Genomic DNA, 17,555 nt, shown 5'->3' with positions numbered 1-17,555 from the left:
CCGGTGTGGGCCCACTCACACCCGTGTCCGAGAACTCTGAGGTTCCCGACTCTCCCTTGTCGTATTTTGACACAACCACCAGTCGTCGGAATTATGTAGAAGAGAATGATGATGTAGAAGAAGAGGAAGAAGTAATCCAGCCATCTGCAGTGCCATTTACGGCGCTGTTTAGATGTGCAGATACGTATGATTGGATACTTATGGTGGTTGGGTCTTTAGGTGGTATTGTTCACGGTGGATCACTTGTTTTCTATTTACATTTGTTTGGAAAGATTGTTGACATGTTGAGTTTTCATGGTAATGTTGATCAACTGTTTGATCATTTTTCTCAGGTACATTTTTTATGGTTTATTTTCACGTTTCTCACGAATACTTAGGATGCGTTTAGTTACAAAAAAAAGACACAAAATATAGGATTTCACTGTAAAAATAGATGCATTTAACAACACTGCACTTAACCCTTTACAAAACAATGACCTCAGCTTTCTAAATTTCACCGTTGTGGAGTTTCTCATACTTTTCCAAAATGTACCTTGAAGCAAATGTTTTCAATTTAAAAATGAAAAGGATTTGAACACATTTTTTAGATTTTCATTGCTTCTTCAGAGATAAGAATTAGGAAAAAAAAAATTGGAGATAGAAATAGACCTGGATAATTTTTTCTCCATGCATGCGCATCCTTATTTTCTTACACGATTTCTCACATTCTGTTTTGTTGTTTCTGAATATGCAGTATGCTCTGTATATTATGTATATAGGTTTGGCTGTTTTTGCTTCTGGGTGGATTGGTAAGATAGAAATTCATTGCATTTTAGAAATTACTTTCCACAGTCAAAAAGGAATTTTTTTTTAATTTTTTTTTGAGGAATCGACGTATTTGTAAAGAGATTTGTCAAACAAGTGTTCGTTGCCAAAACTTTTGTAAATAATTTATGCTGTTGTATTGAAGAAAATTTGTAATGACTGCAAAAATTTGCTACATATACGTCATCTTCAGACATAAGAAGTTATAGATTTAGTTCTTAAATAATTTATGCTGTTGTATTGAAGATTTCTTTTGTAAATGTGAAACTTTTTTGTCTTACAGAGGTTTGGTGTTGGATTCTTACTGCGGAAAGACAAACTGCTGTTATTAGAACAAAGTATGTTCAAGTAATATTAAACCAGAACATGAGTTTTTTCGATACCTATGGAAATAATGGGGACATAATGAAGCAAGTTTTGACTGATGTTCAAGTTATTCAATGTGTTCTCGGTGAAAAGGTATAAATATTTTTTACGATTTACTTTTGTTTCTATTTCTTCTAGTTTTTGCACAGTTGATTTGGAGAATGAACATATTCATCAGGTTGGAAATTATATTCGCAACATTGCAATCTGTCTGGGTGGGCTTGTCATTGCATTTGTGAACTGCTGGCAGATTGCACTTGTAGCAATAGCAACAGGTCCAGGCATTGTTGCTGCAGCTGGAATTTCAAATGTATATCTTCATAAGTTTGAAGAATGCCTTCAAGATGCTTATGGTCATGCTGCAACCGTTGCGGAAGAGGCATGCGCTTGTACCATTACTTTTAAGCTGAAATTGCTATTTATAATTATCCGAGGGCTTTCTAGTGGGTAATGTTTAAAGGTGACATAACGGGTGGGTTGGGTAATAGATAAAAGCAGGTTTGAGCCATCACAGTTAATCGTTGGATGCGGGTTAAAACAGGCTGGGTCGATCCACTTTTTTTTTTTATTCTTATATTAGGCAAGTAGTTTTTTATAAAATAAAAAAATTAAAAAATTTAAAAAAAAGGAAAGAAAACATTTGTGTGTCTAACATGATTACAAATGTTATATGATGATTCCAATGATTTTTTTTTTTCTTTTTGGTCATAAAACAATCTAGGAAGTTGTATGCATTAAGAATACACTTTGGGTAACTATTGACCTGATTTCTTTAAGCTCACTTTTTATTTTACTATTTTGACCTTTAAGTGATAAAACATAACCTGACATCATTGCAGGCGCTGTCAAACATTAGGACACTATACGCATTTACAAATGAAGCATCAGCCAAGCATTCTTATGCGTCTTCTCTTCATGATACATTGAAATATGGTATCACCATAAGCTTTGTTCGAGGACTTGGACTTGGATTTGCATATGGACTTGGAATGTGCTCTTGTGCTCTGCAACTTTGGGTTGGAAGGTTTTTAGTTACAAGTGGAAAAGCCTGTGGTGCTGAAATCCTCACTGCCATCTTTGCTATAATTTTAAGTGGCGTGTAAGCATCTTCTTCAATTTTTCCCCTTTTAACTTGTTTTATACAAATGAGCTTATAGTTATTGTTGCTCATTATATTGAAATTTTCTCGCAGTGGGTCGAATCAGGCTTCTATAAACCTGGATTCATTTGAACAAGGTCGTATAGCTGCATACAAACTCTATGGGGTGATAAGACACTCAGGTTCTGCTGATAATTCAGATGGAGATACTCTAGTTTCTGTGCAAGGAAAGATTGAGTTTCATAATGTTTATTTCAGCTACCCCTCTTGTCCTGGGATCGCTATATTAAGAGGATTTTTCCTGACTGTCCCTGCCAAAAAAACTATGGCACTCGTGGGAAGAAGTGGATCAGGAAGAAGTTGCATAATTCCCCTCCTGGAACGCCATTATGATCCTAGCATGGGTAAGATAGTCCAACTTTATGATGATCTACATTTTACTGGTGCTATCTTTAACACGGGCCAAATCAAGCCAAGAAAATACTTTTACATGTTTACACATTACTTTTTAGCCAAATCTTCTTATACGTGTCCCATTTGGAATAAAAAGATAACCAAATCGACCCATTTAAAATGAAATGGTTCAAATTGTCACTCCTACTTCAACTGTTACTATCTTTGTTATTCTTTAATTTTTCATTTTAACTAATGGAGAGCAGGTGAGGTTCTTTTGGACGGGGTCAATACTAAAACCCTGAAGTTAGAATGGTTCAGAAGCGAAATAGGCCTTGTGACACAGGAACCAGCTTTAGCATCTTTAAGCATAGCTGATAACATTTCTTATGGACGTCCGAATATCACTTTAGATCAAATTGAGGAAGCAGCTAAAATAGCATGTGTACATGTGTTCATAAGCTCCCTTGAAAGTGGATATGAGACTCAGGTATGCAAATATATGATTGCAAATTTGTGATGGCACCATCATTTCGTTAAATTTCTTTTTATGCAAAAACATTTAAACATGATAATCGTCAGGTGGGCAAAAGTGGTTTAGCATTGACAGATGAACAGAAGATACGAATATCTATTGCTAGAGCGGTTCTTTTAGACCCTTCAATTCTTTTGCTTGACGAAGTTACAAGCAGGCTTGATTTGGAAGCAGAAAGTGCTGTTCATGATACATTACGTATGCTTACTCTTGGGAGATCAACAATCATGATCGCTCGGAGATTAAGTCTTGTAAAAGATGCTGATTTGATTGCTGTGATGGAGGGTGGTCAGTGTGTTGAAATGGGTACACATGATGAACTGATTAGCTCACATGGCCTATATACTGAGCTTCTTAGATGTGAAGAAGTGGTGAAACTTCCTGAAAGGTACATTATTTGTACTGACTACAACATATATGCATTTGCACACACTTTTTCGTTTTTATCCAGCTTAGGAAATTTTGTAGTTAGTCAAGTTTGAACACACTTATAAACATGTAAATTACTTCACTCTTAAAAAAAGGTATCATGACATTTTTCAAAATATTAGTATTTGGAATATAAAAATGTTTGCTCTTACAAGAGAGAAGTTTTTCACACCTCAACGTGTTTATATTAATTCGTTGCACCTAGTTTCTTCATGCCAGAGACACAAAACCATCTATTAATTAGACAAAGGCTAGTTGTAGATACTTGGGTGTACGTTTTTTATATGGTGGTGGTTTGTGTTTGTGATGTTTAATACAATTCAGTTTTATCTAGGTTGCCAAGTAAGAATGACAACAGAGATGACTTGGGTGATAAGGTATCGACAGTGGAAAGGATGAATAGTCTTGATATGATATCTAAGGCAAACCATAAAGACCCAAAATGTAAAGACTTGGTTTATTGTAGCAAGCAAGTGGGTGATATGGCTCAGTTAAACAAGAAATACAACATTAAAATACAGAGTGAACCATGTTTAGGGAGACTTGTGAGGCTAAATCTACCAGAGGGACTGTATGCAATTTTAGGAAGTCTAGGGGCTTCAATATTTGGATCCTTTAGACCCGTCCTTGCCTATGTTGTTGGGCTTATAGTGACTGCATACTATAGATCCGATGGAAGCCGTTTTGATGTTGATAAATGGTGCTTGATAATTGCATGTATGGCGATAGTTGTTTTAGTAGCCACCGTGTTGCAGCACTTCTACTTTGGAATCATGGGAGAAAAAATGACAGAGAGAATTAGAAGAATGATGTTTTCAGGTAATAGATATCTGTTTCTTTAATCTTTTTTCGATATTGTTTAGATGTTTTATCTTCGGCCATCATATGTATAACTTATTGTTTTCAGCCATGCTTCAAAGTGAAGTTGGATGGTTTGATAAAGATGTAAATTCTTGTGACAACTTGTTGATGCATTTGGCAAATGATGCCACATATGTGCGGGCTGCTTTTAGCAATCGGCTCTGTAACTTTGTCCAGGACTTTTGTGCTGTGTCCGTTGCTATAATTATTGGGTTCTCTCTGGAATGGAGATTGACATTAGTGGCTATGGTCAGCATACCATTTCTTTCGCTCTCTGCAATTGCACAGGTCCTTAAATCTTTCCCATTTAAAATTATTTCTTTCTTCTGTTATGTAATCATAAAACACCCAGGCCTGAGATCACTCTTAGCTCCAGTCCAGAGAAAACCTGAAAAGGCCGGCTTCCACAAAGCCCGATAATATCCCCCTTTAAACCTGAAAGCCCATTTGGTCCATATAAATATTCCATATGCCGGTGCCACCAAGACTGGTCAAGCGAATAGCATGATTGGGCCCCCGATAACCAGTTTCCCTGTTCCTAGGGTCCTGTTAACATTACCAAATAACCAAAACAAACAGACTGGGTTGGGACCAGATAAGTACTTGAGAAGACCAAATAGGAATTAGTTTTTAGTGGTTCGGACAGGGTTCTGTAGAACAAGGCTTAGTTAGGAGAGTGCATTTTTCACATGTTAAGGACTATCATTTTTAGGCCTGGACTCATTTAAACCCATGTTTTGAGCATCCAGGATACAGGTTAACCTGGATTGATTACAACATGAAAAATGTTTCAAAAAGAATTACAATGGTTGATATCTTATACGTCGAATGATTACTTTCAGAGAATGTGGCTTTCTGGGTTCTCAAGGGGAATTGAGGAGCTTCACAAGAAGGCATCCATGGTCCTAGAAGACGTGGTAAGAAACATCTCCACAGTCATTGCATATTGTGCTGGTAACGAGACTTCAAGACAATACACTCTTTATCTACAAAAAGTATACAAACGAACTTTCTTTCATGGAATGTCAGTTGGATTCTTGCTCGGCTTCTCAAGATTTCTCCTTTTCGCCAGCAATGCTGTTTTACTTTGGTACACTGCTATTTCAGTAAGAAATGGTTATATCGATCTTCCTTCAGCCCTTAGAGAATATATTGTCTTCACTTTTGCAACATTTGCCCTGGTGGAACCATTTGGGCTCACACCTACTGTACACAAAAGACGAAAAAATCTTGTTGGGGTTTTTGATATCATCGATCATGTTCCTGAGATTGACCCTGATGAATCTACTGCACTTAAACCCCTCTGTGCATATGGAACTATTGAATTTAAAAAGGTCAACTTTTGTTACCCAACAAGTCCAGAAATCATGGTGTTGCGGGATTTTAGCGTTAATATTGATGGAGGTCACACTGTGGGGGTGGTCGGTGTTTCAGGTTCTGGAAAAAGCACTATACTTTCTTTAATATTAAGATTTTATGATCCGGTTTTAGGCCAGATACTTCTAGATGGTAAAGATCTGAAACATTTTAATCTAAGATGGTTAAGGAGCCAACTCGGTTTTGTCCAACAAGAACCAGTACTATTCTCAACCACCATTAGAGAAAATATCATATATGCAAGACATAATGCAAGTGAAACCGAGATCAAAGATGCAGCCAGAATCGCAAACGCCCACCATTTCATTAGCAGTTTGCCTAAAGGATACGATACAAAAGTTGGTCCTGGTGGAGTGGAACTAACACCTGGACAGAAGCTAAGGATCGCTATTGCTCGTGTGGTGCTTAAAAACGCACCCATTTTGTTACTGGATGAAGCAGAAGGTACAATTGAACACGAGTCAAGACGTGTGGTTCAAGAAGCTCTTGATACACTATTGATTGGCAGTAAAACCACGATTTTAGTTGCACGTAGAGCGTCTATGATGAGACGAGTTGATAAAATCTTGGTGGTTAATGGTGGTCAGATAGTCGAACAAGGGACTCACGATTCACTTGCAGCAATGAAGGACGGTGTTTACGCGAATTTGACACAACCTCGTTTTGTCAAAGGACTTCGGCCTCATTTTCTTGGTTCAACACGGTAAAATTTGTACAAATTGTACGTCATTCAATGTTTCTTTACAGCAAACAAATCGATTAATTCATATATATAGTTATATAGATTTATTCTTGTAGCCATGTGTATGTAAACGTTATCCAATTTTACATGAAAAGGTTGCAAAAGCTCACAATAAAATGATTCTTGCGTTTACTTTATTCAAATTCCGATTATTGTTGCAAATGTCTACAAAATTCTTGATAAACTTGATCAATAACTTTCAACATGATATTCTTTTTAATTCAAGAAAGAACATATTTCTACATCATTTTTTATAAAGAAAAAAACGAGATAACTTAGTTAAATATATAAGTTTATTCATTTTAAATTAATAATACTAATATTAATGTATTGTGTATACCAACTTCATTAGTTTTTCCCTCATATTGTTTAGAAAAGAAAAAACAAACAAATGATTGTCATGGTCTACAACATTATAGAAATGTTCTAGGTCGGTCTAAAAAAACACTCCACTATTATTGGCGGGCCATATGTGGACGGTTTAATCCAACGATCATAATCCCAAACTCACACCACGTGGCAACATCCAAATAACTTGGAGGCGCATTACACGTATGATGGAAATATGGGCCAATAGGATCCCGTCCACAAACCGGTTACCGGGTGTCAACCGGCTACTTTTCTTACCAAATCATTGCAAAGTAAACCAGTATATATAACGGTCACTTAAACCAAGCCTAGTACAAGCACACTACTAAAGTAGGAAGTGAACACAAGTCCCTCGTATACACATATATATATACAGAAATATTTGAATCTATAAGCTAGAAGAATGCCGATTTCCAGCATTGCCATTGGAACACCGGCAGAAGCCCAGTCACCAGATGCTCTGAAAGCCGCCCTTGCGGAGTTTATCTCCATGCTTATTTTTGTTTTTGCTGGTGAAGGTGCCGGCATGGCTTTTGGTGAGTGTATTGCCATCATTTGAAAACTTGAAATACCCATACATTATGTATATGACGATATTCCTTGTTTTGTGGGTCCCAAGAACAGGGGTGGCCCACCGAGACGAGCATTTTTAGATAAAATATTTAGTGAAATGATATAAATGTTGTTTTCTTTATGTAGGCAAATTAACGGATGGCGGAGCAACAACACCGGCTGGTCTTATTTCAGCTTCAATAGCGCATGCTTTTGCACTATTCGTGGCTGTGTCGGTTGGTGCTAACATCTCAGGGGGTCACGTGAACCCGGCTGTCACGTTTGGAGCATTTGTGGGGGGGCACATTTCGTTCTTTAAGAGCATACTATATTGGATTGCACAATGCCTAGGGTCTGTGGTTGCTTGCTTGCTTTTAAAGTTTGCAACTGGTGGCTTGGTAAGGCTGTGAAAAAAATTAAATTTATCTACTAACTGTCATAAGTGGAGGGGGGAAGATGGGCGGGTTGGGTAAGGAGTTGAAATAGGTTTTTAATGCCAAGTATCTGAACAAAATGATTTAGGACGTTGAATGCAATAATTATAAAACTTGGACGACTTTCAAGCTTTTTCCACCTGTTCAGGTATAATATAAAACACAACCCAAATCAACTCATTCATAACTAAAATGGTCAAGGTTGTCACATATAATCTGAAATAATGAGGGATAGACTAGAGCAATACAATCGCAATGAAACCACTGAATTCACTTATTTGGATTTTTTGCAGGAAACTTCAGCTTTTGCTCTTTCTTCCGGTGTAGGTGAATGGAACGCAGTTGTGTTTGAGATAGTGATGACTTTTGGACTGGTCTACACTGTTTACGCAACAGCAGTTGATCCTAAGAAGGGAGATTTGGGGATTATTGCTCCAATAGCAATTGGTTTCATAGTGGGTGCAAACATCTTAGCTGGCGGTGCCTTCACTGGAGCATCCATGAACCCTGCAGTGTCTTTTGGCCCGGCTGTAGTCAGCTGGACCTGGAACAGCCACTGGGTCTACTGGCTAGGCCCATTTGTGGGTGCAGGTTTAGCTGCTCTAATCTATGAGATCATCTTTATTGGCTTAAGTACTCATGAGCAACTCCCAACCACAGGTTACTAAGAATCAATATCTCGCTCTCACACAGACAGAGTGAATGGGTAGTGAAGGATGGTCTCAATTCTCAAATTATTGTTAATGTTTGTGGGGTGTTATAGAAGTTGGTTGTTTTAAATTGTGTCTGGTGAGAAATCTTTTGACTATGTACCTATGTGAATAGTTTTTGTTGTTATGAATCAAGTTGTGAATTTATCATTGTGGCTCATTTTTAAGAGTCTATTGCACATCATTTTCAGCAGAAAACAAGGGGAAAATAAAGAAACAAGTGTTTATTGATTTAAATAAGCAAGTATTCAAATAATGATTCATATGGAAGAAGATTAAAGGACACACAGTTGAATACCAGCTAGCCAAAAGCTAATAAAGGAGATGGTTTTCACCTTCAACTTTTAAGTTAGAATGAAAGAATTTGAGTCTTCACTTTTTCTTTTTCTCCTTCTCACTGCGCGGGCGTAGTTTTGATCGCCTCTGCTTGAACAAATAGAGGTATAGTTGCAACCATAGAAATGGGTAGCAGATAAGGACCACCTGTATCAAAAATTCAAATTCAATAAGAAAAGTGTGTAAACAATAGAATATGGCCTTTTGGGCATGGGAATATGCATAAAATAGTAGGAGATTTAGTTGTTTTAGGTAAGGATAAACATCATTTACTTCTATTCACTGAAAGAATCCAACTTTTAAAAAATTTTCATTTAGCGTAACCAGTTAGTTGCCAAGTTCTTATGTGGCACATTTCATGAGCTACGATATTTGTGGAAACTCAAGATAAACTAGAGCACAATTTCCAGACCAGAATAACTCTTGCAGAATATGGCAAAATACCTTGACAAATGTATAGTAGCTGAAAGGGATGGCAGCAAAATAATCTGCATATAGGTTTTTCTCCATGATGGCCGGAAGTGATTTGTACATGATCCACACTATTTAGTAGTAAAGGATTCAAAAAGCCAGTCAGTATATTCAATGTACTCAATTTAGAAAATGTCAAAGATATGCAATATGGAAACTTACTTTCACCCAGAACTCCAATTGGGTAAATCACAATGAAGACTGTATACCTAGCAAAACGATAAACTTCTCATTATCTTAACTTTTATTTTCAAAATGTTAATGTGTATAAGCTTGTACAAATATATGTATATAGGCTGATGTTAAACGAGATGAACCGAACCTGAGGTAGGTAAGAAAAGAAGGGCATTTACCCAAGCAGCTCAAAGCATAGAATGGATACCTAACAATCTGTTTCGATAAAATTGGTCAAAGCACCGCCATTTCAACATAGATCAAAAATATAGTGAATATAAGTTTACTCCTAGTTCCTAATCATCTATAATGAAAGTTTGGTCGACTGGTTGAGTGTCTAATTGCCCTGATTTTCCCAATGTGATGTTCAAGCAGCTTATCTACTGTACTTGACTACAAACACGAATCAGGAATAAAGAGAAGAGAAAGTACCTCCATGCAACACCAAGCCAAAAACGCAATTAAAACCGCTGGTGAATCTTGAACCTACATAAACAAGCAGATATAATACATTGTTACAGCCAAAAGGAGGAAAATGAGCATAAAAAGAAAGCAACCGTCACGATATCTTCATTTGTCATTCTTTTTTCTTTGGAAAGGCATTCTTCATTCATTTTAACAGATTATGTGGCTCTATCTTAGGATTGATATTGATTATTCTGCGATACAGGATGACGGACGGGATGCATATAAAAGCCAACACATACCTCGTTTATTTGACGGACAATTGCCAGCAGGAAATGTGTCCTTCCTCCCCATTGCATCAGAGGGAATAAGAATCCACTAGGAACGATACCTTGAACGTAACAGAGTGAACATGGGAACTAAAAGCTTCAGATCAAAATCTATTAAGATTAAACGAGAAAAATAGTAACGTATTTATAGTACTGATGTATGCTACTCACCTAAAGCTCCATGAAGCACTTCCATAAATCCAACGGTTTGTAACAAGCCTGCATCAGAACAAATGTTGATTAAAACGTTAGTGTCTAATTTGTTTCCTCAAGTTTACATACACTCATATAGTCGTATCTCAAACGAAATTGCATCAACATTGATAATTTATAACTAGTTGTGAGGTAGAGTCAATTCTATATATGATTTCAAATATGAGGTGAAGTAACTGTAAATCCTAAAATTTAAAAATAACAATTTTTAAACAATGGGTCAAGGCCAAAAATGCCGATGTACTTTTCGGTTTGCATACAACTAGTACATATATGGAAATTTTGATAAAAATCTGACGAAAGTTCCAGCAAACTTTATTTTTTGGGCAAAAAATCTCCATTTGGATCTCAAAATACAAGTCCAACTCATACTCTAACAACCTAGAATCCATACAATCTGATGTAGGGCCCGGCAAACTAATATGGAAATGCATACGAATTGCTATCGTATGTATCAACTATGAAATTACATACTACATTTCAATGTATATATCTACTATCTAAAGGCTGGCTTTTTTTTCTTTTTTTTTGTTCCATCATTCAAAAGCTAATTTTCATATTCCAACACATACAATTATACAGATATTAATAATTATAATAATGACTCACATATTAGTTCTCCAGCAGAGGCGTAACCGCCATTAACTGATTTTGTTGATGAAAAGGAAACTGAAAGTTTGAACAAAGCAGTTGCCCTGCAATTTTCTCAAAATAATAACTTGCGAGTATACGTTGGAATAAAGTAGATATATGTATGTATGTACGTATTATTATACCATCCAAAAGCTTGAGCAGAGTTGTAAATGAAAAGATATAGATTTGAGAGACTTCCCCTCGTCATTGATTGGACTCTGGCTGTCGTCTCTCTTTAGTCTTAACCCTTCAAAAACGAAGGTGGTTGAAAACAGATGATACCGGTTGTGCATTAGCCACGTGACCGCTATTAATTTAAATTTTTATCTTCTTTTATTTATTTATTTAAGTTTTCAGAAAAAACAAAAGTCTACTAAAAGAAATAAATGTGTTTGTAACTTGTATTTGTATAATTTGTCTGTGAATGTAGCGTTGCTCGTTTTACTGTAATGCTTTTCTATCATTTTTATTAATGGTTTTGGTACAACAAGTAATAATAATACATATAAAACGATTATACAAAAATTAAACATTCTATAAAAATAATGTTAGTGCACATTTAGCCATTATATTCCATAAATGGATCGAGTGGTACACACTATAAATGTGGAGTCAAAGTTAAATAGTACTCCGGCAAACTTATATGGATATACATATTATAAACTCTAATGTCTAAATGGAGTAGTAATTGATTAGACGCTGTGTACGTCTTGCATTCCAAATGTGCTAAACGCATGAGAGATAAAACAACAAAAATCATATCTATTGAGTACAATCTCAATCTGTAAACTTTGCTATTAATCAATAAAAAGCTCAATTGACTTAAAGTTTAATATTTTACATTTTTTATTTTAAAATAGAAAATAAGAACCCAAAATATTTAATTATGTTATTCGTTTCATAATTCCTTAAACCAAAAGTACCACTTAAATGGCCGTTCAAAAAAAAAATACAACTTAAATAACGAATAAAAACTACAACTGCATGCCTAAATTAACTTAGATAACAAATCTCCAAGTAGCTAGTAGACCATTATTACGTTTGGCACAAAAGCTTAGAGTTGGGGCTGTGGTCAGGGTTTGGAGCTGGGGCTTCTATTTCAACCCTTCTTCCACCGGCTTTTATTTTAAAGACCTTTCGGGTTTTTTAGTGGCTTTTTGAGGCTGGAACTTTTAATTTAAAATGTATATCCAAACAGGGCTATTGTAATAAATAGAGCTTCTTTTTATAAACTTGAGGCTTTTAAAATTTAAAAAAAAAAAACTCAAAACCCACTACCAAACAGACACCATGTTCCTAAATTGATGCATGGACAAAAACAACTATACGTGCATAAATTAAAGATCAATAATTGAAAGTGCATGGATATACGAGTATATTGGATCATGATCAATGTATTGTAAGCATGTGTATATATATAAGTTGAATTAAATATGTAAACTTATCATAAGAAGTAAACTTTTAATAAGTAAAATATAATTTTTTATACACACCTATATAAAATACCAAGAATCCTACTAAATATTCCACTACACACCCTATATATAATATATATACTCGATATTCGTACTACTTTTCGCATTAGTTTACATTCAGACGAGAAAATGCAACCCTTTTGGGTAACTATTAATTAATGTACCTTTTCGATAGCTGTATTTTGTCACCGGGATTATATATAAAACCTATATAAATTATAAGCAAAGGCCACTATAAATAATGTTGTATTTGTCTATACTTTTAGTAAGTGTGAACAAATTAAAAACTTTGTCACGCTTTTATGTATATAAAAATATCTAGAACTAAAGGTGTGTAGAAATTTCTTCACACTAAAAAGTGTGTAGAATTAAAAGTTCACACTTTTTAATGTGAACTTTCATAATTATTTTGTAACACCTCATTTGTCCACGCTAATTAAAAATGTAACGTAAACAAATGAGGTGTTACAAAATAATTATGAAAGTCCACACTAAAAAGTCTGAACTTTTAATTCCACACACTTTTTAGTGTGAAAAATTTTTTACACCTTTTGTTCTATATTTTTTATACACATAAAAGTGTGACAAATTTTGAATCTGTTCACACTTAACTAAAAGTATGAACAAATACAACATTATTTGTAGTCATCTATATATATAACGACATCTATATATATATAACGACGTAATGATGAATTGATGATATCAAATTGATAATATCTTTTAGTAACTTATACGGATCGAGTGGTAAATCACGTTCACAGACGACCTTTGAATTCTAGCCATGCATTCAAATTTGTCTACTTTAGTATTTTGACTAAGTAATAAGTTTGTTTAGATGCGTGTAAAAGTAGGATTAATTTTGATAATAAGTCTTAATGGTTACTATGCATTAACACGTACATCAGTACTTTAAAACCTCAAACCTTGAAATTTCACGTCATAAAGTATATATGACTCATTGACATGTGATTATATTAGCATTCAAATAACTATTGCTGACTTAATTATTACGTACTGTCACTAATACAACCCTAGCTAGTTATTATTAATAAGAGTCTGTAAACTAATAATAATGGTATATGGTCTATTAGAGATAATACAATAAACCTAAAATGAGAACTAGCTAGCTATAAGGATCGCATAATGCACGATAACCATGCATGAAAAAAGATAACGATCGAATTGAAAGAAATGATGAAATTAACACAATCGTATATATATATATATATATATATATCATTAAATTAGCACAAGTTGCGCAAGAGAAGCTGTGTTACACCGTAGATTTTCTAATGAAAATATAAGCTTGCCACAAATTAAGTTTTAAGTTTATTGTATGTACGTTCTTCCTTAATCTATCTAGCTAGCTAGGTAGATATTTTCTTAAAGCCAAAATGATCAAATCTTGATCACCAAATAATCATATCCATATCTAATTTTATCATATTAGATTTTGAGAGATACTTGACCTGGCCGGGTCTAATTTAAGCAGGGAGATAACTAGCTAGAGCATGGCTTAGCGTACATTATTATTGCATACATGGACACCAAATCAATCAATGGAATCAAAAAATTAGTGAGTTATAATCTTGAACTAAATTGCTGGCTTGTTATGGGAAAAGTAGTCATACTCAACTCATCTTGGCCACTCATCATCCATGAAGAGCTCACGTAATTGTCCCATGTCGTCAATGAAGGTGCTATTTCGGTATAAGGGTCAAAAACCGGTTTTATACTATCATCATCATCTTCTAGTGAACCTATATCCTTCCATATTTCGTCCATTGAGTAACATCCTTCTTGTATATCACTACTACAATTGCTAGCCCTACTATTAGTATCAGTCTTACGATTATCATTCTTATAGTTGCTCTTTCCTTTCATAACCGGGGCCATTTTAACTCCCCCGGTGTCATAAAAACTTCTTTCTTTTGTCTCTATCATTGGCATGGAATCGATGATAGGTTGGCTAGTACATACTGATGAAGAGGACGAGCAGTGTGAAAGAGATGGAGATGGAGAACGAGATGCTACCCTTTTCTTTTCTTGAGCTTTTTTCCTCATATGTGTCCTCCAGTAGTTCTTGATCTCATTATCTGTTCGTCCTGGTAACTTCCTTGCAATCTTAGACCACCTGACAACGTCAAAATGTTAAATTTGAAATTGAAATTAAACTTGGTAATAAAGTAGTGAAATAATAATGATCACTCTTGTATCTATGTGCTTTGCAGGGTCGCTAACTTGAGAAAAAAAAAAAAATTTCTACAAGACTAGCTAAAGGAATTCTGAACATTTTTTTTTTCACTCTTGTATTTATGTATTCAAGTTACATGATGGTAGTCTAGTGGGGCTAATGCGATATATAAATGTGAGACATTCAAATCCTACCTATATATTTTTAATCATAGTGTTAATTGATTTATCTTTGTTCGTATTAGTCGTAATTCGTACTATTTCTATTAACTTCCATTATTAGATCGTGCCAACAGTAGTTCTTCTCTTTAGTGAACCATTGTCACCATCTTTTTCAATCATAGGTTTGTATTCTTCATTTATGGCGAACAAGTGATAAAGTTATATGTGTAAAATAAAGTGATAAAGAAAGTATATGTTTTGTTGAAAGGAATGCGCACGGTGACAATTTAGAAGTACTAATAAGATATTGAGCTGGTAAAACTGATAGAAACTAATAAGATATAATTGGAAATGCTTTTAGTATCGGAGAAACACATAATTTAATAACGGAAAATGATAAATTGACTTAATAGTATGCTTAAAAATCAATCTAAAAGTTTAAAAATTTGGCATGTAGATTTCACTAACTCTCTTTAATTTACTTAATCTTATACATTGATTCTTTCAAATGTCATTCATCTTATAATTAGGTTGATTTGTACACATATTAATTAGGTTGATTTAATGAAACAAAAGACTATTATAATTACCTACTGTGAACTATATTACATAAATTGTATAGAAAAAACACTAGTTTGTATTTATATGTTTACAAAAACTATAATTTCTAAATTTATATGTTTACAAAAATTAGAATTCCTAAAAAGTTGTTCATAGAGTGAGACATCCATTAAGAAAGGGAAGGGGAAAAAGACAAATATGAAATTTAAAAGTATCCCGCTCCACATATGAGAATATCATATTAAATGAAGCAATTGTCTTACACTTGCTTTTATCTAACGAAATGAGTGATAAGCCATGGTTTTATTAATTATAATAAAGTCTTAAACTTCGATAGGTTTTCTGATTTTTCCGTAAACAAATTGAAATATCTCTATTCACAATGCATTTGGTGGAAATTTGTTACGCCATCTAGCTACTAATTGATCAAATTTGTTACGCAGCCCGATATATATGATATGATGATGATGTCAACCGCCGTTTTCAAGTTTCTTTTACGACTTTAAGAATGTAATTTATACATGAATGATTGAAACCATTAGCTCTAAGTAGGAGCTAGCTTTTCTGTCTTCATATATATATATATATATATATTTATGATTTTAAAATAACAATTACTCGTACAATTTACATACAATTTACATAAGTAAAAAATTAATTAGGACATGCATGCAAGCCGTGAAAGACTATTCACACACCTTTTGGCATTGCCATAAACCAACATATATAATACAAGAAAACACGAACGGTCGTGAAATACATAGATCGATATTGGCACATCGAAGAACACGTACATAAAATATGGTTATGGATTTTGATATATAGCTATATGCATGTGACATATGTTATATACGATAATCTTATTGTAATTTTGTTTATTCATCAATATATATAGATAATAGAAAACATGATTAAGTTGATCAATTTTATTTAAAAATATTGCAAAAAAAGCCACTGTACTAAAAAAAAAATCACGGGTTTTTCAATTCAATATAGCGATCCTTTTATTCTATGAGTAAGGTTTTCAACCTTAAGAAACATATATGGGTTTAGTTTCATTATTTGTGCCAAAAACAATGAAAAAGACAAAAGAAGGAATAAATAAATGGATTATGTATAGATAGAAAAGATAGATATATGTCAAACCTGTTGCCAAATTTAGAATGAAGTTCAAGAACAAGTCGCTCTTCATGAGGAGCCAATTTCCCTCTTTTAAGACCCGGATTCAGATAATTAACCCATCTCAGCCTGCAACTCTTTCCGGTTCTTTTCAATCCTGTGAATCAAAATTTCCAAAACAAACCAAAATAATCCCCAAAAATAATTTTTTGGGGGGTTTACACAAAAAATAAATGTTAATTATGTGAATCAAATTATAAACAGTTTCGGTATATTTTTTTTTTCCTGAAATATTACTGCCTAAGGAACTATATAGTTTCGTGTTTTTTTTTTTTACGCCCGCCACCTTCAAACCTGAAACGTTGGCAATGAAGTCCCAACGACGATCGCCGAACATGTGAACATGAAATACCAGTTGGAAATCCTCGTGTTCGGTCCAAGGACCTTTTCGCATCGTTTCTTCATCTTGCCCCATCTTTTTAAGCTATATGATGATTTCTTTGGTATCTAGGATATATATGCTAAGTAAATTAAGATTGTAAATTATCGTGTTGCAAGTTGCAAGTGAGTTGAACACTAACTTTGGTGGAGGTTATTTATAGTGTTGTTTTTCAATTCTTTTTTAGTGGAATGTGGAATTTTACGATAATGTATCATACTCGAGGCATTTTTTTTTTTTTAACTGGCATTCTATTTTACTCGTACTCTTAAATTACACGTATGTCTAAAAATTAGGACTCTCGAAAAACCTCTATTAATCCACTCAAAATTAAATTTGAAAAAATATATTATTTTCTTATGTGACTGATT

The 17,555-nt window shown here is 34.2% G+C and overlaps 4 protein-coding genes across 4 annotated transcripts; 2 read left to right on the top strand and 2 right to left on the bottom strand.

Annotated features, from left to right (window-relative positions):
- Positions 1-248: 248 nt before the first annotated feature.
- Positions 249-6,616, top strand: LOC122594285 (ABC transporter B family member 6-like). The gene is made up of 11 exons (XM_043766757.1): positions 249-332; positions 734-788; positions 1,088-1,263; positions 1,349-1,549; positions 2,010-2,269; positions 2,363-2,673; positions 2,929-3,152; positions 3,245-3,585; positions 3,961-4,445; positions 4,534-4,775; positions 5,330-6,616. Exons 1-11 carry the CDS (start codon positions 282-284, stop codon positions 6,569-6,571), a joined length of 3,588 nt encoding a protein of 1,195 aa, XP_043622692.1. The 5' UTR covers positions 249-281; the 3' UTR covers positions 6,572-6,616.
- A 682-nt stretch (positions 6,617-7,298) lies between these two features.
- LOC122591067 (probable aquaporin TIP1-2) lies at positions 7,299-8,831 on the top strand. Its single transcript, XM_043763264.1, is given in 4 exon segments — positions 7,299-7,511; positions 7,675-7,925; positions 8,255-8,600; positions 8,603-8,831. Coding segments are annotated over 4 exon segments (852 nt in total). The 5' UTR covers positions 7,299-7,378; the 3' UTR covers positions 8,725-8,831.
- A 49-nt stretch (positions 8,832-8,880) lies between these two features.
- LOC122591068 (very-long-chain (3R)-3-hydroxyacyl-CoA dehydratase 2) lies at positions 8,881-11,522 on the bottom strand. The gene is made up of 9 exons (XM_043763265.1): positions 11,376-11,522; positions 11,209-11,294; positions 10,558-10,605; positions 10,360-10,448; positions 10,085-10,138; positions 9,801-9,868; positions 9,641-9,687; positions 9,452-9,549; positions 8,881-9,154 (listed from the first exon to the last, which is right to left on the bottom strand). Exons 1-9 carry the CDS (start codon positions 11,438-11,440, stop codon positions 9,044-9,046), a joined length of 666 nt encoding a protein of 221 aa, XP_043619200.1. The 5' UTR covers positions 11,441-11,522; the 3' UTR covers positions 8,881-9,043.
- A 2,494-nt stretch (positions 11,523-14,016) lies between these two features.
- Positions 14,017-17,298, bottom strand: LOC122592380 (transcription factor MYB48-like). Its single transcript, XM_043764594.1, has 3 exons — positions 17,100-17,298; positions 16,773-16,902; positions 14,017-14,844 (listed from the first exon to the last, which is right to left on the bottom strand). The coding sequence occupies exons 1-3, from the start codon at positions 17,218-17,220 to the stop codon at positions 14,292-14,294; spliced, it is 804 nt and encodes a 267-aa protein (XP_043620529.1). The 5' UTR covers positions 17,221-17,298; the 3' UTR covers positions 14,017-14,291.
- Between the last annotated feature and the right edge of the window lie 257 nt (positions 17,299-17,555).

The sequence above is a fragment of the Erigeron canadensis genome, chromosome 3, assembly GCF_010389155.1.
Source record: "Erigeron canadensis isolate Cc75 chromosome 3, C_canadensis_v1, whole genome shotgun sequence".
NCBI classification, from domain to species: domain Eukaryota; kingdom Viridiplantae; phylum Streptophyta; class Magnoliopsida; order Asterales; family Asteraceae; genus Erigeron; species Erigeron canadensis.
This window is presented reverse-complemented; position numbering and strand designations above follow the sequence as displayed.